This window comes from Heterodontus francisci, chromosome 13 (genome assembly GCF_036365525.1).
Source record: "Heterodontus francisci isolate sHetFra1 chromosome 13, sHetFra1.hap1, whole genome shotgun sequence".
Taxonomy (NCBI): Eukaryota; Metazoa; Chordata; class Chondrichthyes; order Heterodontiformes; family Heterodontidae; genus Heterodontus; species Heterodontus francisci.
In genome coordinates, this window is record NC_090383.1 from 101,445,448 (window position 1) to 101,467,603 (window position 22,156).

General features: G+C 42.6%; 1 protein-coding gene across 1 annotated transcript in view; it reads right to left on the bottom strand.

Annotated features, from left to right (window-relative positions):
• LOC137376727 (formin-2-like) overlaps positions 1-20,323 on the bottom strand; it is a 411,942-nt gene extending 391,619 nt beyond the window's left edge. The window contains exon 1 of the mRNA XM_068045702.1: positions 18,805-20,323. Within this exon, the coding sequence (XP_067901803.1) occupies positions 18,805-20,323 (1,519 nt within the window). The remainder of the gene's footprint in view (positions 1-18,804) is intronic.
• Positions 20,324-22,156: the final 1,833 nt, after the last annotated feature.

Consider the following 22,156-nt stretch of genomic DNA (forward strand, 5'->3'; position numbering starts at 1 on the left):
AGATGTCCTTCCCTAAAAACGGACATTAATGAATCAGATGGGTGGTTACAAAAATCGACTGGTTTCATGGCCACCATTAGACTAGCTTTTTAATTCCAAATATTTTATGGATTGAATTCAAATTTCACCATCTGCCATGGTGGGATTCGAACTCATGGTCCCAGACCCTCGGCTTGGGCTCTAGATTACTAGTCCAGTGATATCACTACACCACCACCTCTCCCAGCTTCTTGAGCTTGACTGTTGTTGGGGCTGCACCCATCCAGGCAAGGCACTCCTGAATTGTGGCTTGTAGATGGTGGACAGGCATTGGCAACACGAGAGTTACTTGCCGCAGTATTCGCAGCCTCTGTCCTGCTCTTGTCGTGACAGTACTTATATGGCTGGTCCAGTTCAGTTTCTGGTCAATGGTAACCGCAAGGATGTTGATAGTGTGGGATTCAGTGATGGTAATGCCATTGACATCAAGGGGAGATGGTTAAATTCTTTCTTGTTTGAGATGGTCATTGCCTGGCACTTGTGGGGAACTTGGTTGCCTGGGATGGTAACCTGGTGGAACAGATCTCCCACCCCTGCGGAACCTGCTCCACTGCATTACTGCCTAGATGGCAGTGTTGAAATCCTGTTGTTCCACATCTACTAGGTACATGGGGAAATATATCATTACAGACAACAGCTCGAAGAGCATCCATCAGTTCCTCAGAGGCAGGCCCCTTTAATTTCACTAACAGGAAGCTCAGTAATTTATAGCTTTAGGGTAGGCCACTGGAACAATGTATGGGTTTTATGGTCCATTAAAATTACTCATATGCATTCTATATTGCAAGGATTGGGGAATTACACTTGTATAAAAAGACTAGTCCAGCTGGAGTATTATGTCCAATTCCGGGCACCGTGCTTTATGAAGGAAGGATGTGAATGAATTGTCGAGGGTACAGAAGAGATTTACTAGAATGGTTCCAGAGATGAGGGACTGTGATACTTGAATAGACTGGAGAAGCAGAGATTGTTCTTAGAGCAGAGTAGGGCAAGGCAAAATTTAATTGTAAATATCTGAATCATGGAAGGGTTTAGATAGAGTAAATAAAGAGAGAGACTGCTTCTAGTGGCTGAAGGATTGATAAAGAGAAGGCACAGGTTGAAAAAGGGGAGATTACTTGAGGAAGAAAAAAAAAAAACTTTGTTAAAATACAATGTAATCCCCGATACTGTGGTGGAAACCGATTCACAAGAGCTGTCAAGATACTTGGAGAAACAAAAACTGAGGGAAAGTGCAGGGGACTGGGACAAACTGGACTGCTCTTTATAAAGAGATAGTACAGACTCAAATGGACTAAATGGCTGCCTTCTGTGCTGTACTGTTCTATGCTATAACCATCTATGAAAAAGATGAAAGGGGTCTTTACAAGAATAATTCCACCTTTTCAAATTCACCATAAACTTTGGGTTAACCTTTCTAAGGGCTGTGCAGGACAATGGACCTGACTTGAACATGATGCGTGATTGGTGGGTGGGGTAATGCCACAAGCATTAAGCCAAAGTCATTTTGATGCTCAGTACTTTGTTACATGCAGCTGGCAACCTGCAGGCACCAACCTGGGACTCACCAATTAGAGAAATTAGATTGGCACTGATGCTGAGGCAGCTTACAGAACAACAGGGCTAGACCAGCTATTACAGCAGTAATAGCCAGCAATGGGATCTTCCTGGCCGTACAAAAGTAAAAAGTTAAAAAAAGGTTGGCTTTTTTTTTTGAACTGCTGCAACCAGCTGTCCCTTTAAAGGCTCACTGCGTAAGCCACTCAACACCTCAAAGTATCTCAAAGTTGATCATAAAACCCTGATTTTGCAGCAGTTTTTTCGGGAGCAGAGTGCGCGAGCAAGTGAGCAGCTGGGAAGGTCAGTTTAAAGTAAACTTAATTTCTTTGTTTTCGGCGGAGACCAGGGGGCTGCTGGGTAAGTAAAACCCTATATATTTGGGCCATTTCTGAACCCGAGACACTACACCTGTAGTGTCTCCCACCCACCCTCCTCCTCTAACCAAAAAAAAAAAGGACTCGTGCTGGGACCACTGTTGTTTGTGATATACATAAATGATTTGGAGGAAAGTATAGGTGGTCTGATTAGCAAGTTTGCAGACGACACTAAGATTGGTGGAGTAGCAGATAGTGAAGGGGACTGTCAGAGAATACAGCAGAATATAGATAGATTGGAGAGTTGGGCAGAGAAATGGCAGATGGAGTTCAATCAGGGCAAATGCGAGGTGATGCATTTTGGAAGATCCAATTCAAGAGTGAACTATACAATAAATGGAAAAGTCCTGGGGAAAATTGATGTAGAGAGATTTGGGTGTTCAGGTCCATTGTTCCCTGAAGGTGGCAACGCAGGTCAATAGAGTGGTCAAGAAGGCATACGGCATGCTTTCCTTCATCGGACGGGGTATTGAGTACAAGAGTTGGCAGGTCATGTTACAGTTGTATCGGACTTTGGTTCGGCCACATTTGGAATACTGCGTGCAGTTCTGGTCGCCACATTACCAAAAGGATGTGGATGCTTTGGAGAGGGTGCAGAGGAGATTCACCAGGATGTTGCCTGGTATGGAGGGCGCTAGCTATGAAGAGAGGTTGAGTAGATTAGGATTATTTTCATTAGAAAGACGGAGGTTGAGGGGGGACCTGATTGAGGTGCACAAAATCATGAGAGGCATAGACAGAGTGGATAGCAAGAAGCTTTTTCCCCCCCAGAGTGGGGGATTCAATTACAAGGGGACACGAGTTCAAAGTGAAAGGGGAAAAGTTTAGGGGGGATATGCGTGGAAATTTCTTTACGCAGAGGGTGGTGGGTGCATGGAACGCTTTCCCAGCTGAGGTGGTAGACGCGGGCACGATAGCGTCTTTTAAGATGTATCTAGACAGATACATGAATGGGCAGGAAGTAAAGAGATACAGACCCTTAGAAAATAGGCGACAGGTTTAGATAGAGGATTTGGATCGGCGTAGGCTTGGAGGGCCGAAGGGCCTGTTCCTGTGCTGTAATTTTCTTTGTTCTTTGATTTGTACCTTACTAATGTCTTTCCACCTAAACAGGCAGATGCACTAGTGCTCTCTCCAAATGCTATGCAAACGTTGAGCTCAGGGCATATGTAGGCTGCCAATCCTCTTTGTTTTTGCCAGGAGGGGGCCATTAAAATTGGCCCCAACAAATGCACAGGATTGAACAGCACCGTGTTTAATAGTCCTTTAGCTACTTTATATAAGGTAGTAAGTGCAAGTGTTGGGAATCTAACAAGAGTGGGTACCCAAAATAAACTGAAGGCATGTCAATATTGTAAAAAAAAAAAGGTTTTGGGTGTAACCATCAGAACTAAAAAGACAAGCAAGCCTTTTAGCAGGGTTGAAAGAGACAGCAAGGAAGTAATAGATACTGTTGTAACGGGGAGATGTTAACAGGTAGAATATCTTAAATGCGTGAAAAAAAAAGAGACTGCTTTACATTGTTACGAATTCCAATTTCAGATACTCAGCCTACACCAATTAGCTGCCAGCATTTAAGCTGTTAAAATTAGTTTCCCATAACCCACTGACTGACTCAGAGACACTCCTGCTGCATTTATGCAAACAATTTCCCCCCCCACCACCAAAAGTGCCTCAGGATCCATTCACTGGCACTAGGTTTGAAATGAAAATTTAGATTAGATTTTTAAAAAAGCTTTGTATTTATTGAGAAGGATGACCTGGAAGTGATATGACGCACTTCAGTTAAATATCTCTAACTTGTGTGAAAACAAAGAAAAAGTCATTTTTTTAAAAAAATCTAAAGAATGCCCCCTTAAAGAGAGTGTTGCACACGACTTGCATGCAATGATTTTGGTTTGGCTTTTTGGAGAGCTATAGTGAGAGTTACAGGACAACACAGTTTATACTATGGGAAGCAGAGACCAAATTTATATACAACTGTTCACTCCTCATGACAATAAAACAGACAACACTGAACATTTAACTTGTAAAGCTGCACCCCCTTTCACCAGCATTTTAGATATCAGACTGCACGATATGGTCACCTAGCAACAAGATAGCCAACAGGAAACCTTAACCAACCAATTAAAGGTAGCCCCCGCTGTCAAAACCACGGGGAAAGACAATTTTTTAAACTCAACTCTCGTTTAAGATCTCACATTTTAAAATGATCCAACATATGCCACATCACCTTCACAAATTATGAACTTCTCTTTATTGTCCTATTCTAAACTCAAAATGTTATACTTAGTTTATAAATCAAGTAGGACATCCTGTGCTGCATGTTAATCTCTTTAAAATAAAAAGGTGTAGTATTTTTGTGTTTGAATATAAATAGTGCTGGTCGTTCAAATGTTGCTTTGCATACTGTTGTGCGTCATGTTCATATAATTCATAGAAAATAAGGGGAATGTGTCAGGCAAGCCCCCAACTGCTAAGAATGAGGAAAATTAATTTCGCCACATGAGCATTGATTTTAAACTGATGAAGAAAGAACTTGCGTTAAAAAACAATTAGAGGCTTTAGCGAGAGAGTGAGAGAGTGAGAGAGTGAGAGAGTGAGAGAGTGAGAGAGTGAGAGAGTGAGAGAGTGAGAGAGTGAGAGAGTGAGAGAGTGAGAGAGTGAGAGAGTGAGAGAGTGAGAGAGTGAGAGAGTGAGAGAGTGAGAGAGTGAGAGAGTGAGAGAGTGAGAGAGTGAGAGAGTGAGAGAGTGAGAGAGTGAGAGAGTGAGAGAGTGAGAGAGTGAGAGAGTGAGAGAGTGAGAGAGTGAGAGAGTGAGAGAGTGAGAGAGTGAGAGAGTGAGAGAGTGAGAGAGTGAGAGAGTGAGAGAGTGAGAGAGTGAGAGAGTGAGAGAGTGAGAGAGTGAGAGAGTGAGAGAGTGAGAGAGTGAGAGAGTGAGAGAGTGAGAGAGTGAGAGAGTGAGAGAGTGAGAGAGTGAGAGAGTGAGAGAGTGAGAGAGTGAGAGAGTGAGAGAGTGAGAGAGTGAGAGAGTGAGAGAGTGAGAGAGTGAGAGAGTGAGAGAGTGAGAGAGTGAGAGAGTGAGAGAGTGAGAGAGTGAGAGAGTGAGAGAGTGAGAGAGTGAGAGAGTGAGAGACACACACACACACACACACACACACACACACACGCACAACAGACAAGTACTTCAAAAAAAGGACAAAAGAAGCTATTTCCTGTTCCAATTTAATCCACAATGGACTTTTGATTACCAGATGTTTAAAGCATTCCAGGTTAACTACTAAGATGGCCAAATACAGAAACAGACCTAATCAGGCCAGTTTGGTCACATGACTGACTGACAGTTGGAGTTTTTTGAATTTGAGGTTCAAACAGAATTTTGAACTCAGAAGGCTGTTAGCTCCTGGACTGAGAACACCTCTCTCCTGTCTGCTCTCATCTTGCTCTCACCAGCTTTGGAAACCATTGAAGACATATGAACCCGAAGAGAGCAAGTCTCCTACAGTGAACAAGGTTTAGGAAGAAATAAAGACAAGAAATGCTGGAAATACTCAGCAGGTCTGGCAGCATCTGTGGAGAAAGAAGCAGTTAACGTTTCAGGTCAGTGACCCTTCATCAGAACTGGCAAATATTAGAAATGTAAAAGGTTTTAAGCAAGCAGGGGTGGGGCAAGAGATAACAAAAGAGAAGTCTTGATAGGACAAGGTCACAGAGAACCTGCTGAGTATTTCCAGTATTTCTTGTTTTTATTTCAGATTTCCAGCATCTGCAGTATTTTGCTTTTATTTTAAGGTTTAATTAGAATACTGCACCCCAATGAAAAGTAAGAGCTGTCCACAATCAAGGACTCTATGGTGAGCTGGAAACACAAACAGTAAAAAGAAACTGCCTCAAACCTCTTCATTTTATTTTTTCTTCTCTTTTCGGTCCCTATTTGCATGCGTGCATCACGTGTGCATGCTAGCATGGGTACGTCGTATATCCGTAGACGTTAACCATATTAGAGTTTAAGGTTTAATAAATTTCACGTTTCTTCTTTAAACCCAAGTAAAACCTGGTGTGCTCATTTCTTTGCCTTAAAAATTGGAAAGCAAAGCAGTGAACAAGGATTCACAAAGGGGGAGCTCAAAACAGAGTGTTTAAAATTAAACCCTGTTACAATAAGACCAGGTGAAGACAGTAAAAGACCGCTAGACACCTTTCTCACCTGGTCGTAACAATTGGAAAATTGAGACCCCATTAACCTCATAATCTGTAATAACTGAACGGTTTCTAACTTTAACACACATTTGTGTTTCATATTGAGCTGCCTCTAAGCCAGCTAATTTGCAGATGGCTGTTATACAAATCCTGAGTTTGTTTTGGTCAGACAGCTGTCAAAGCTTTAACCAGTGTCAGAATCAGTGTGATGAAAAAGTGAGGATCAATTCAGATCACAAGGTTAATAGCATCTCAATTTAAAGTGGAGTCTCTATTTTCTATGCCATGCATTTTCAGTAAATAAGTTACAAGAACATGGCACAATACAATTTATATAATTTCTTGCCAAGGCTCAGACTTTTTGAATGCTAAAAGTCAAAATATACTGTAGATTATATATACCCAAACATGGTCTATACACTAATTATTATAAAAAAAAACTTATGCCCCTTTCTTCACCCAACTTATTGTACTTCTGATTTTATAAGTGGTACAGTTGCACATTCAAATGCCAGCATTCGCCAGAGCTGGCGGGCAGCCATAAAGACAGGGCTAAATTGTGGCGAGTCGAAGAGACTTAGTAGTTGGCAGGAAAAAAGACAGAGGCGCAAGGGGAGAGCCAACTGTGCAACAGCCCCAACAAACAAATTTCTCTGCAGCACCTGTGGAAGAGCCTGTCACTCCAGAATTGGCCTTTATAGCCACTCCAGGCGCTGCTTCACAAACCACTGACCACCTCCAGGCGCGTATCCATTGTCTCTCGAGATAAGGAGGCCCAAAAGAAAGAAAGAAGAAGAACAGTTGCACAGTGGTTATCACCGCAGCCTCACAGCTCCAGCGACCCGGATTGCCTGTGCAGAGTTTGCAAGTTCTCGCTGTGACACGTTTGGGTTTCTGCCGGGTGCTCCAGTTTCCTCCCACTGCCAAAGACTTGCAGGTTGATAGGTAAATTGGCCATTGTAAATTGCCCCTAGTGTAGGTAGGAGAATGGTAGGGAATATGGGATTAATGTAGGAGGGGATGTGGTAGGGAATAATGTAGGATTAGTATAAATGGGTGGTTGATGGTCAGCACGGACTCAGTGGGCCGAAGGGCCTGTTTCAGTGCTGTATCACTTTATGACTAAGTTTCAAACTAGGGATTGCCCGAACAGTACTTGATATACAAGCTAGTCTTTAATCTACAGGAAGATCATCAAAAGTCATTCTTAAAATGTACTTGTGTTGGGTATAACTTTACTCCTTCAAAATTCTCCAAGCTTTCATTTCTTCCCAACCCCAACCAAAATTTTGCAAATTGCGTTTTTGTCTTTCAGGTATCTTTCTGCTAAGTACCACAATGCCAAACATCATCTTGTCCAAGGGCTACTCAAAAATACTTGAAAAGTGCTACAGTACACAATGATGGGACATATAGTTTGCTATGTATGGCTGCAAACTTTGCTACCTCAAATGGACCATCTTGGATAATTGCTGCACGGAAGCCAGACAATATCAGAGGCAATGAACCCTTTATCTTTACTGAAAGAAAAAGTACAACTGAATTCTAATATAATGATAGCTCCCATTATAATACAAAGTTCCAATTATAACACAAATCTTTCAGATACTGGCATAACACACCATTGCTTTCCAAAGCATTCCATGGTTTTTCTCATTGTACAGCAAAATAAGGAATAGTTCTTGTACTGACTCCCAGGAGCATCCCACAGCCAAGTAGGCCACGAGAAGGCAGACTTGTTGCTACACATCGGAACAAGAGACATGCACAAAGTTGTGCGGTGGTGGGGAAAAGATGATAAAAGAGGGGAGACATAGTGGTGAAGGACTATCTTTGTCATATTGAATAGGCAGTTTATTTAAAGGTCTTGCCGACCCCTCAAATACCTGTATAGAATAATGAAAATAAAAAAGTTACAGGCCCAACATTCCTGCATTGGCCTTTTTCAAAAACAAAAATGGGGGTGGGGCAGGCAGAGTTGAATGGATCTTCGACTTGCTCACCGATATCTTCCCTGTTCTTCAACCTCCCCCCCCACCTTATGCAGGCCCCCACCTGCCAAGAATGAGGCACATTAAATTTTGCCACATGGACATTAAATTTCAAATTGCTGGTGGGACGAAGAGAAGGCCTGTGACAGGCCCCTGGCTGGAAAGCCATTTTATGCATATTGACAGACAGTGTTTGGAACTATCCCCTGCTCCAATACAATCCACAAACAGACATGGTCAAACCAGTTAGTCACATGCTTGGCAGTCTGGGTTTAATTTTCTGAATTGTACGGAGTTTGAGCAGAAAGCAGAATGCTCCTGGACTGAAGACCTCCTGCCTGTCTGCCTGCTCCCATCTCTTTCTCACAGAACTCCAAATCCACTGAAGACACATGAACCCCAAGAGAGAAAAGTCTCCTATAGCAAACAAGGTTTAATAATCCTGGGCCCCAAGAAAAAGCAAGATCTACCTATAATCAAGGACACTACAGTGAGCTCGAAGAACCGTAACACAAAAAACCTCCTCAGATATTGCCTCAAACTTTTCCACCTTATTTCTTCCGTTTTCTTTCTGTCTCTATCTACATGTATGTATCGTGTATGCATGCTAGCATGGGCGCGTAGTGTATCCGTAGGCGTTAACCGAATTAAAGTTTAATAAATTTCAGTCTTTCTTCTCTAAACCCAAGAAAACCTATGTGTGTGCTGGCTTCTTTGCCTTATAATTGGAAAGCAGTGAACCAAGGGGGAGCTAAAAACACGGAGGTAAAAAATAAAACCCTGCTACAGTAAGATCAGGTAAAGGCTGAAAAGGAACCCTGGAGCTCTTTCTCAAGAGATCATAACCCACCTACATTGTCTAAAATCAGACAAGGGTGGCTGTTTGCTCAAGACTGTTAATGGTGCAAGTTCTGAGGCTGAGGTGGGGATGGTGAAGTGACAAGGAAAGGAAGAGATTTAACTTAAGTACTTTGCCACAGGGGCATCTTTGGAATCCAGAAGTGCTTCCAAAAAAAAAGTTCAAGATTGCCCACTTGGTTTCCCAATGAATACCCCACCACTCCCCAACAAAGCCTCAACATTGCTGGAGCTTAAAAATTCTTCACTGTGCCTGACCCCTAGCATTACTAAATGCATAACAGAAGGTAATGTGTTGTCTGATGCATTTCTTAAATGCAAAATAGGAGTAGGCCACTCGGCCCTTTGAGCCTGCTCCGCCATTCTATACGATCATGGCTGATCATCCAAACTCAGTACCTTCTTCCCGCTTTGTCCCAGTATCGCTTGATCCCTTTAGCCCCAAGAACTATATCTAACTCTTTCTTGAATATATTTAATGATTTGGCCTCAACTGCTTTCCGTGGTAGAGAATTCCACAGGTTCACCACTCTCTGGGTGAAGAAATCCCTTCTCATCTCAGTCCTAAATGGCTTACCCCTTATCCTTAGACTGTGACCCCTGGTCCTGGACTCCCCCGCCATCGGGAACATCCTTCCTGCATCTAGTCTGTCCAGTCCGGTTAGAATTTTGTAGGTTTCTAAGAGATCCCCTTGCATTCTTCTAAACTCTAGCAAATACAAGCCTAAATCGACCCAGTCTCTACATATGTCAGTCCTGCCATCCCAGGAAATCAGTCTGGTAAACCTTCGCTGCACTCCCTCCATAGCAAGAACATTCTTCCTCAGATAAAGGAGACTAAAACTGCACACAATACTCAAAGCGCGGTCTCACCAAGGCCTTCTATGATTGCAGCAAGACATCCCTGCTCCTGTACTCGAATCCTCTCGCTATGAAGGTCAACATACCATTTGCCTTCTTAACTGTCTGCTGCACCTGCATGTTTACTGTCAGTGACTGGTGCACAAGGACACCCAGGTCTCGCTGCACCTCCCCCCTTGCCAATCTATCGCCATTCAGATAATAATCTGCCTTTCTGTTTTTGCCAAAGTGGATAATCTCATTTATCCACATTATACTGCATCTGCCATGTATTGGCCCACTCACTCAATCTGTCCAAATCACACTGGAGCTTCTCTGCATCTTCCTCACAGCTCACACTCCCACCCAGCTTTGTGTCATCTGCAAACTTGGATATATTACATTTAATTCCCTCATCTATATCATTAATATATATTGTGAATAGCTGGGGTCCTAGCACTGATCCCTGCAGTACTCCGCTAGTCACTGCCAGCCACCTGGAAAATGACCCACTTATTCCTAGTCTTTGTTTCCTGTCTGCCAACCATTTCTCTATCCATATCAGAACCTTACCCCAATCCCACGTATTTTAATTTTTCATGCTAATCTCTTATATTGGACCTTATCAAAAGCCTTCTGAAAGTCCAAATACACCACATCCACTGGTTCTCTCTCATCTATTCTACTAGTTACATTTTCAAAACAATTCTAGTAGATTTGTCAAGCATGATTTCCCTTTCGTAAATCCACGTCGACTTTGTCCAATCCTGTCACTGTTTTCCAAGTGCTCTGCTATTACATCTTTTGTAATGGACTCCAGCATTTTCCCCACTACTGATATCAGGCTAACCATTTCCTCCCCATCCACAAATAGGCAGGCCCCATTTGGCTTGACTTGTGAAATTTCTGGGATTTCTGATGGACCCAAAAATGTGTAGAATCCTGCCAGTTCAGTTCTGTTGCTCCCCCACCCCCAGCCCTCCCATTCCCTTTGCCCCACACAGTTGCAGCTCCTCCCAGCTGCAGAAATGATACAATCCTCAAGTGACAAGGATTCTTAAAAAGTACACACAATATATAACCTAAAGTTGACATCAATGCTATAATATATCCATATGGGCACATTCTTGCTCAGTTGATCATAGAATCAGATGCAATTTTAAAAAAAAAAAACTTCTTTCACCACCAAAATTATGAAGTTAGTGTACCAAAAAGAACACATACCAAAGTTTGTGAAAACATCCCATTCCCAAAGCAATCTGCAATGCATCAAGTATCACGCAATATATAAAAGAAAACAATAATGATTAAGTGGATGTATTGTTATTTGGCACAAAGGTTGCAGTTGTGGACCGAATCCATAGAGCATCGGTACCAGCTTAGAGATGAATTGGAAAAAAATGTTGCAGGAATGAAAAATGTGCAGCAAGTTGAACTGCAGCCAAATTTTATCTGTAGGGATGCACAGAGTAGAGAGAGAGACATACAGACAGACAGACAGAGAGATAAAGGGGAAGGAAGAAACAATCTTCAGTACTGCTGCCTCAAATATCTGGAAACTGCCATTTTTTCTAATTTCAACATATGCAATTATGAAATGCAATGACTTCCAAGTCCAATGTTTATTGATTCATTCCTTCTTGCTAATTTTTTTTGTGTTCATTAAAGTTTTCATTTGAAGTCCATTCACTCCATAAGCGTTTTCATAACAGAATCAATTTTTTCCATGATATTGTTGCAACCACAAACTTAGCTGCAAGTAACTTCAGAGAAATACCATAAATTTAGGGTGTTCTCTGATAATGCGATGGCTCTTTTACATAAACAGCTAGTCATTTAGCAAACAAAAAAAACACAAGAACTAAATATATATGCAGCCCATTATACTTCCCATTCTAGAAACGGTGAAAAAATATCGGAATGAGCCTTCACATTTGGAGTCTTTAAATATGGGCTAATTTTTATGTAGCACTTTATTCAGTGCTTTTTATCCTCTTTAGCAAATCTTACATGCCCTATACCTTATAGTTCAAGCACGGTGTATGGTGACATTACAGAACAAAAAAGGTTCTGACAGTTAATTCACCACCAGGACTCCAGCTTAGGATATAATGACACCTGCTAGAATGCATCAATCTGTGGATATCAGCGAATGCCTTTAAATTAACATTCACAGTAGTCACTTCTGCACAAGAACACATTGACAGAGTGCAAGCATCCTATGGTCCCTCAAACAGTACTTCAGCATGATAGAGTACCTTCACTAGGGGAAGGGAGTGAAAAAATGTCACATGATTCTTCAATGTTTAAGTAGAAGATACATATTTTAAGCATCTGAACTTTTTTTTTGCTGGCATATGGTTCCATGGATATTGGCTAGTTTCCAGTACCTCATCCAAATGCCCATTATTTATATTCAAGTCCTGGATGTTGGCAGACTTTAAATTAAATGGGGCATCACAATCAAGCATGATCACACCAGAGATCCACACAATTGCACTTCTGGCAAAGATCATGAGAGCATCGAGGAGAGGGGGAACCTTGGAATGCTGAGGCCAACTTTTGTTGTATGATTGCCTTTAAGAGTGATGCCCCTTTAAGATCTTGGTATGCTAATGAACCAAGTACCAGGATGCAGTCATGTGACTGAGCCAGAGGCACTCTGTAACTGGAAGGCCCAGAGTAAGGTTTCATAAATAGTTAGCTCTGCACTATATATAAAATAGTCTAGATGTAAATAAACCCGTTTGAGATATTCAACCAACTGGACTCCACGCATCTCATTTATGTTGCATTAGACAACAAAAGAACTTAGTACAACTCTCAATCACCCCAACCATTACTCCAGCTGAAATCAGGAATTAAACCTTACTTGGTCTTGGTTATTCACTGAGCTAACATTTTTGTTTGGTTAAAAGGTAGCTAAAAAATATCTCCCCACACATATGGCTGTAGGGGAGGGTCACACAGGACCACAGTTATTTTTCTTTTGCACATACACACAACCCTTGATAAATTATGAAATGTTGATGCAAATTGAAATATCACGTTAGCTTTAAGATTGAAACAGATAGACGGTTTCAAAATGTAGTCACTTCTGCTGTGATATGCGCGTTCCAGAACTCCACGCAAAAAAAAAACTGATAATCCCTTAACCTCAGAAGAGAAAATTGATGTGTCAAGATAAGAATGACAGGAAAAGTTCAAACCAGCAAAATCATTTGATATTTCTGACAGGGACGTGTAACCTGTCAGACCTCATTAAATTTGAATGAGACTCCATTCTGGTTTAGAAAATGTGGCTTAAAATATGAACAAAGTGGGATCTATATTTGGTGCATCACCATGACAATATTCTTTCTTCTGGAGGTTGTACTACTTCATGGTTCCATGCGCACTAGCCACCCAAGTAGCCACTATGCACTTGCAAGCCTGGCATTGAATGCTGGCAGGCTATTTGCTTGCAGGGGGCAAGCTAGGTCAAGCCACACATCTGCACCCCACCCCTCCACCGGGACCATAGTAAAATGTTCCCGTCTCTAATCCTGGAAGCACACGATCATTCCTGTGTTTCGACTGCGATCCCAGTAGAGATTAGTTAATTCAGTCCATACCAGAGAGAGAGAGATCGAGCCTGGAAACTGTCCTCGTCTATATTATTCAGATACTCACTGGATAAGCTTAGACATCAGGGAAACTCTGGCATTCTCCTCCCCCTAATCCTATTCTTAAGAAATATAGTTCCAAGCATTTCAATGTTTTTGTGAGCTCATCTTAGATCACAGAAATTTCACTTTTCATTCCTTCAAAGATTGATAACTTAATAGTGAAGGATAGTGATATTCATGTCATTTAAATGACAGTTTCACACTCAGTTTTCCTATTATACACACTGCATTCATACTTTGAATGGCATTTTAAAATAATATTTACTTATGCACTAAATCCAAGTTGTGAAAACTTTTCACAAGTACCATAATTCTAAAATGGACCAGATTTCTTGTCAATCACTAATTCACAAAATTAATTACACCAAAGCCTATGCAACATACAGTTCCCATATTAACCTTCAGCTGTGAGGAAACACTGCCAAACATCTGGCTTCCAGGCTGGATTCTGTAATTAACCCTGATCAAACCAGATGAGTAATGTTTATAGTGGCACAAACACACCCACCCTGGTGCTGCAACTGAACAAAGAAAACTCTCTCTTTTGGTACATGACTTTTAGGGTACACAAATCAGATAATTTGGGCAAAAACCTCCGCTTTGCTCCCTCAATGTGGATGAATGGCTATATCTCCGTGTCTCAAACAAGGGGTCAGACTGGCACGCCTTCCATTATCCTTCGCATTTGTCTGGTTCATAGAGCCCTCTCCCACAACCATACAAATGAAATGAACTTTCACACACATGGGATGGAGCACAGATGATCAATGTGCATGTGGCATTATGCTTCTCATCAACTCCACTACCTTCAAGCCTGTCAGAGACTTCAGCCACCTCTCAGGCCATGAACAACAACTTCAAAACAGACTCCAATACCCAACACCCTGAAAAATCTCAGGCATCAGTCCATTGCGCCAGAGAATGGCTTCAAATACACAAAAGGAATGGATGTTCAAAATTTCCAACCCACTGCAAAAAAAAAAAAGAGTGCCCTCCCATCCATTCAGACCAGAGCAGATGGCCATTCTGCTCAACTCACTACTAGGTAGGCACAGTGGTTAGCACCGCAGCCTCACAGCTCCAGAGACCCAGGTTCTGTTCTGGGTACTGTCTGTGCAGAGTTTGCAAGTTCTCCCTGTGACCGTGTGGGTTTCTTTGACTTGCAGGTTGACAGGTAAATTGGCCATTGTAAATTGCCCCTAGTGTAGGTAGGCGGTAGGAGAATTGAGGGAAGGTGGGGACGCAAGAGGGAAATGGGATTAATGTAGGGTTAGTATAAATGGGTGGTTGATGGTCGGCACAGACTCGGTTGGCCAAAGGGCCCGTTTCAGTGCTGTATCTCTCTCTCTAGGTAGAGCAAGTACTACAAGGATCAACACACATCCATGTCTTTTTGATCCATTGCATCCAATCCAAATCCTCACATAGCTCTAATTATGACCTTAACAAGCACATATCTAGATGTTTGTATAGGCAGATGGTCAAAGATACACCTGATGAGCCCACCTTCCCAACAGGGAAGGCAAACTGAACTTCCCAAACTCCTGACACTTCTAAGGGGCAGAGCAACTACAGTGGGCAATGCACCAAGAGCAGGAAGTCACTGTCTGAATTGAGGCTTTTCCTCTGAAAAATCAAGCTGGGAATGGAGACAAGAACTGACTGACCAAACCCAATGCACAAAATTCTCTCAGACCCCCAGAAGAGATTAGCCACAGCTCGGAAACACTCAATAGTATTATAAACTGACAGCCTGGAGGAATGCACAAATTAGAGATACACAGAATATATGGCACAGAAAGGCCCAACCATCTTCAGCTGCTTCATCGGTGACCTCCCTCTGTCATAAGATCACAAGTGGGGATGTTCACTGATGATTGCACAATGTTCAGCACCATTTGTGACTCCTCAGATCCTGAAGGAGCCCACATCCATATGCAGCAAGATCTGGACAACATCCAGGCTTGAGCTGTTAAGTGGCATGTAACATTCACGCCACACAAATGCCGGGCAATGACCATCTCAAACAAGAGAGAATCTAACCACCTCCCCTTGACGTTCAATGGCATTACCATCGCCACATAAATGCTGTGGCTAAAAGAGCAGGTCAGAGGTGAAGAAATCTGAGGCGAGTAACTCACCTCCTGACTCCCCAGTGCCTGTCCACCATCTACAAGGCACATGTCAGGAAGGTGATGGAATACTCTCTACTTGCTGGATGTGTGCAGCTCCAACACTCAAGATGTTTGACACTATCCAGGACAAAGCAGCCCGCTTGATTGGCATCCCATCCACCAGCTTCAACATTCACTTCCTCTATCACTGACACACAGTGGCATCAATGTATACTATCGACAAGATGCACTGCATCAACTCACCAAGGCTCCTTGGACAGCACCTTCCAAATCAGTGACCTCTACCACCTAGAAGAACAAGGGCAGCAAATGCATGGGAACATCACCGTCTGCAAGTTCCCCTCCAAGCTACACACCATCCTGACTTGGAACTATATAGTCGTTCCTTCAATATCGCTGGGTCAAAATCCTGGAACTCTCTTCCTAATAGTACTGTTGGTGTAACTACATCCCAAGGACTGCAGCAGTTCAAGGAGGCAGTTCATCACCACCTTCTCAAGGACAATTAGGGATGGGCAATAAATGCTGGCTTTGCCAGTGACGCCGACATCCCACGAATGAAGGGAAAAAAGGCCATTCAGTCCAACAAGTTCATGCCAGCATGCATGCTCCACTCATGCCTCCTCCCACCTTTCCTCATCTAAAGATATTGAAACCGGCCCTTTCTCCTTTATATGCTTGTCTAGCTTCCCCTTAAAAGTATCTGTACTATTTGCTTCAACCATTCCCTGTGGTAGCGTGTTCCACATTCTCACCACTCTCTGGGTAAAGTTGTTTCTTCGGAATTCCCCATTTGATTTCTTGATGGCTATCTAGTTATGCTTTTCCTAACAAGAGGAGACATTCTCTCTATATCCACTCCATCAAAACCTTTCAACATTTTAACTTTAGAGATCTCGATCAGGTCACCCCTCAGCCTTCTTTTTAAAAAGATATGCAGCCTATCAACCCTTTCCTGATACGTATACCTACACATTTCTGCTATCATCCTTTTAAACCTCTCTGCACCCTCTCCAGTGCCTCTATATCCTGTCTATAATATGGCGACCAAAACTGACCAGTATTCCAAGAGTGGTCTAACTAAGGTTCAATACAGGTTTAGCATAACTTCTCTACTTTTCACTTCTATCCCTCCAGAAATAAAACCTAGTGTTTACTTGGTTTTCTTTTTTAATGGCCTCGCTAACCTGTGGTGCAACTTTTAGTGATCAGTGTATTTGTACTCAGAGATCCCTTTGTTCCTCTACCCCTAGACTGGCACTTTCCAAGCAGGGAACTGTTCTTGTGTCCTAAGCCAACATTTCCCCCTCAACTGTCAGCATCGAAAACAAATCAGTCAATCTTATTCTGGTTATGGAACCTGATCATATGCAAAACAGTTGCTCTATTTACTCACATAAAATGAATTGGCTTCGACGTGAGGTTATGTGAAATACTATGAAAAAATTTGGAGTAATTTGTTCCTTTACTGTCAGCATGGCAAGAAGACTGTGTCTCTTCCAGCCTCACCAAGCTTTTGTTCCAAACACGGAGTCCATCCCACAACTTTTTGTCACAACTCAGCATCCAGCACCACAAACCTGGGCAAACTACCCGTGGGATATCTGCAAAGCAGAGCAAGTAGCACCCGCCCCAGTGTGCTAAATAAACACCAGGAGTTACCCCTTCTTTTGCAGGTCTCCCCCTCATCCAATAGGAACTCCAGGTCAACCTGTGAACGGTCAGATCACTACCTGACATGCCTCTTGCACTCCAACAGATACCAGGGGCTTCCTTCACCCACCAGAGATTATCATTCCCCATATGTGATCCAAGCATCCAAACAAAGCAAAGACTCCAACTTTATTAACTCTTAAAACAAATGAGAAAGATAGGTTTGAATCCTTAAATGTAATTATTTACACACAATGCAAGCTAAAAGAGCAGCATGTGCGCTTATCCTGGGCTCTAGATTGACTCAAGAAAAAGTTGAAAGTTCTACTTCAACTCAATATTTATCATGTTAGGCTTCTTTAGAAAAATCTAGTGCCAAATTTAAGCTTTTAATCTCAATATTTTTATTTTCAAACAACTCTAGTTTAAATCCCCATGAAAATGGTGATGGGTTTAATCAATATTGAATAAGTTAAATTCTACAGTTTGCTACATCGTATTCTGGAAACTTTTACATATGTTTTGGGAACCACATTCTGTAATTTACTCCATTTTTCTTTGAAAACTACAAATCAGTAGCCTTACTGATTATATTCATAACAATCCAATATGGCAAGGTATTAGTGGAGTTCAAACATCCTTAAATGGCCAATGCTTCATTGGTTGAATGAATTTAGTTTACAAGCGGATCACATATTTTCTATATAAAAAGAGATTAAGCAAGAAGACACCTCAATTTTAAAATTTGTGTTTGTAATATATTTAGTTACAAAACTCCATTTTGTTGAGGCAGCCTCCCCAAGCCAAAGTTGCAAAATTGGTGCAAACTTAAACATACTTAAACTCAAGCCCCATCTCCAAGCAGAATTGAAAACCAAATTCCTAAGTTAGGCAATGACTCTCAGTTTTTGAATTTGAGGGGCACAAACCTCCAGCTTAAATCATCCATAAATCAGGTTAGATTTTTTAATCCTGACTTGGTGGGTGCGCACTTTCGGAATGCAAAGCCAGACACCAAACTATCATCCCTAAAAACACTGTTGCTTCAAGATTATAGATTCAACCTTAAGCAACCAAAAGTCAGATTATGAATGCCTGATGTTGCCTTTCCCCAACTGCAACTGGACAGGACCATTTTCATCAGTAATATTGATTTGGCAGAGTGCAGAGCAGAGTTGTAATGTAAATAATGTGGACCATCATATACATTCAGCATGGTGAAGCCTGAACTAATCCACAATGCTGTGATTGTTGAATCAGCCATAGACTGTAGGGTTAGCCCAAGCACCTCACCATGTCAAATAGCAAATATTGCAACTTTCCATTTCAGAGACCACTCTCTACATTTCAGTCACTTACAGTGCATGGCTGGTGAATTTTCTAGCATAATCAATTTTGGTTTAGAAACAGACTTGAACGAAGTATTGGGGAATTGAAGGGCTTGTGGAATCTGTGCAATAGTTACAACCAAGTAAGACCACAATTACCTGTGAAGATCTCAGGGTAGCTGCTGTCAGATATTGAAGCTCTTTTTATAGGTCCCAGCGGTAGAATTTCTGGAGATTCTGAGTGTTGCAAAGTATCCACAGAACCAGCCTTCTTGATACTGCCTCCTTTTGGTCGCTTTACCTCCTCTGTCCAATCAGCTGAGCGACTGAGTGAACCCTTCCCACTGGAGAATCTCTGCTGTCTGGATTGTTCTTTGCCCCGTTTTTGGTCAGCTGTACATCGCCGCCTCTGAAACAGAGGGCTTTGTGATGGCGAAATGGAGGGAGAGTTACTTGGAGAGCTAAGTTGCCTGGTTGTTGTCCTAACAAAGATAGCACTAACTGGAGGATATGGCCTGACCACAGTTGATGCTGCTACGGGAAACGGCCTGTGCAATCGGAGCGTGCTCGCAGGCGATTCTAACTTCCGTGTATGAACATGGTGGGCACTTTTAATTGCAGAGCCAGTTACATCAAAAAACACTTCGGAATCGTACCCGGTGTGGTTACATGCCAGCACATTTTCAGCACTGTAATCACCGTTCTTCTCCTCAAAGCAGTTTTGATCAGCTTCACTGCAAGTTAAGTCAGCTTCATCACAAAGGCAGTCCTTTTCAGGAGTTAGATGGACGTTAGAAGGAAAATCCAATCCATTTTGTGTGAATGCTAGGTCACTCTCCGGACCAGTGCTCACCTTTGGGCTGAGTTCAGTAGCAGTTTCTATGGAAACCTGCCTCTCGTTCACCGCAGCTTTTAGATGCTCTGCATTTTCGCTAGCTAATGTGCTGTAGGATTTCTCAGTTATAGCAGCCGTCTCGCCCTGCTCAAGCCGGCTCCCTACCTTGTCAGCTTCCGAAGGGAAATGCTCCACATCTGGAACATTTCCTTTGTTATCAAACCCTGCCAGGACGACAAATTGCTCAGTTTGTAGGAGGGTTCTTTCAGTTTTTTTCTCCCATGTTTGCAGTTTCTCAGCAGCTGCGCTAATTGACCCCTGCTGCAGCTTAATGGCATGCTGAATATCAGAGAGCAAATCCTCATGTTCTGCGGCTGAATGAAAGCTGTAAATATCTGTATCAGAGCCAGAGCTAACTCTTTGTCCGTCCTGGAGCTCGGAGGGAGCTGGGAGGCTGTCGTTGGTAATGTCTAAATGCTCAGCTTCAGTATCTGACAAGCCCCCTTCATCAGCAGAAATGCTTATATCTGGAGTCTTTGTAACAGAGTGGATGCTGTCTAATTCTTCCGTGTGCAGGGCCCGGTTTTCCAATATATCATCTTTAGATCCGGCGGTGCCATTTTTACCTCGTGACAGCGGTTTTCGCTTCCTAATGGAGAACACCGATCGAGAGGAGTCAGACTTTTTCCTCTTGCTGCCGTCACTTCCCTTGCCGTGTTTTGCGTGTGTTTTCTTGCCCCCCGACACTTTCTTTGTGCCATCAGCATCCTTGGGCCTAGCATCCTCCACGCATTCCTGCCCATCTCCACCAGTCTTCTTCAGCTTCCCGTCCTGGTTTCCCATGTTACTGAACAGCCAAAAGCTCTTCCCCCTCAAGCCATGTTCAGCCTCCCGACTCTTGTCCGGTGTCGAGCCGTTAGCTAAGCCAGCCGCAGTGGTGGCACCTCCCGGAGATGCAGGGAAAACAAATGCTTGCTCGGTGCCGGAGATTCTCCCATCTGCTGTTGCAGTCTTTTTGCATAATGTGGTCCCCTCCTCTGGGACATGCTCAGTGCAGCTCGTACTCTTGCATGGTCTGTGAACGAGCAGCTCGGCAGCCTTCTCCACACAAGGCAAGAAGCACTTCTCAGTGATGTTGTCAGTCAGTCTCTCAATTGTGTGAATGGCTTTCATCGTGCAGTTAGCATTCCTTTTAAAGAGAAAATCCATGGGAGGAGGTCAGAGGCACGAGGATTCAAGGCTGAAGCTTTGAAACACTGCAATTGTTCTCCTGGAAGCGAAGAAAATGAAAAGCATTAATTACACACTGCAGAATTAGTTTAAAAATAGAAAAAAAGAGATAAAAATGCAATGCATCTATAGTTTCTGTTCCCATAGAAACAGCTTACAGCCCATAAGGATATAGAATCCCCAGGGAGATTAAAAAGCAGACTGCTGAGACTCCCCCTCTCGAAAAGAAAAACAAATCATTGGATTAGAGGCATCCTTGTTATTCCAGAAAATGTGCAGTCTCATTGAAAGATTGATTGGTGCTCATCCTTTTACCTACATTGGACGACACTAGGGCCAACATTAAGCAACTGTTTTATCTTTGCTGAGGCTGTACATTTATAAAAGACTTCCCAGTAAAAATCAACTGCAAACAAATCCACTTGATTTTAAAGGTAGGATTGCTCTGACCAAGATAAAGCATGCACTCACATTTAAAAGCGGTATAAAAACTTTGATATTATAGGACGATAGAATATAAAAGCGTTCAGTTCAAGATCCATTACTGAGGCAAGGTGGATTGCTAGACTAAAGCAGCTACAGATATAGACCTCTTGCATACAAGACAAGTCATGACATGCACCTGTCTGTGTCTGACACTAGTCATTGAGAGCGCTGGGGGAGGGAAGAACATGGAACAGCAAATTAGTCTTGTAAGACTGCTACAACCTGGCTCTTCTTGTGACCAGATAAGGCAAGTACTGGCGATAAAGTCATCATTACAAAGAGAAAACTTGGCCCTAAAAATAACCAGTGTCCTATAGTTTAATAGAACAAAGTTGGCACTTGAATCAAAAACATAAAAATGATCAATTCTCAGTGAACATTCAGTGTTGTGCGGGGCTGAATAAAGCAGGTTACGCACACTTGGAGAGACAGAAATTGAGAGCTGGTACGGCAGGAAACTACCAAACACCTCAACCTGCATGGTGCTTCTTCAGAAAAGTTATGCTTATCCTAAATTTCTGATTTTAAATTCCCTGACAGTTACGAGATTTAAAATTAATCAGAGACTTGGGATGGGGGTGAAAGGGAAGAGAGTGTGAAGATGAAGGGGAAATAGAAGTTACACAAAAAGATTATTCAATAATCGACATATTTGCCCTATTTGAGGCCAGCTCCTTTCACAGGGATGCATTTTCCAGATACTCCAAGCACATTGGCCCAGTATTTTTTTCCATGCATGCCCTAGATTTTCTTCCCAATTCAATTTCAATGTACAGGAAAGCTGGAGCTTGAAGAGAGATGAAGTAGCCTGGCTATTTGCCCCATTATAGTACACATTGGTACAAATAGGGCGGCACAGTGGCGCAGTGGTTAGCACCGCAGCCTCACAGCTCCAGGGACCCGGGTTCGATTCCAGGTACTGCCTGTGTGGAGTTTGCAAGTTCTCCCTGTGTCTGCGTG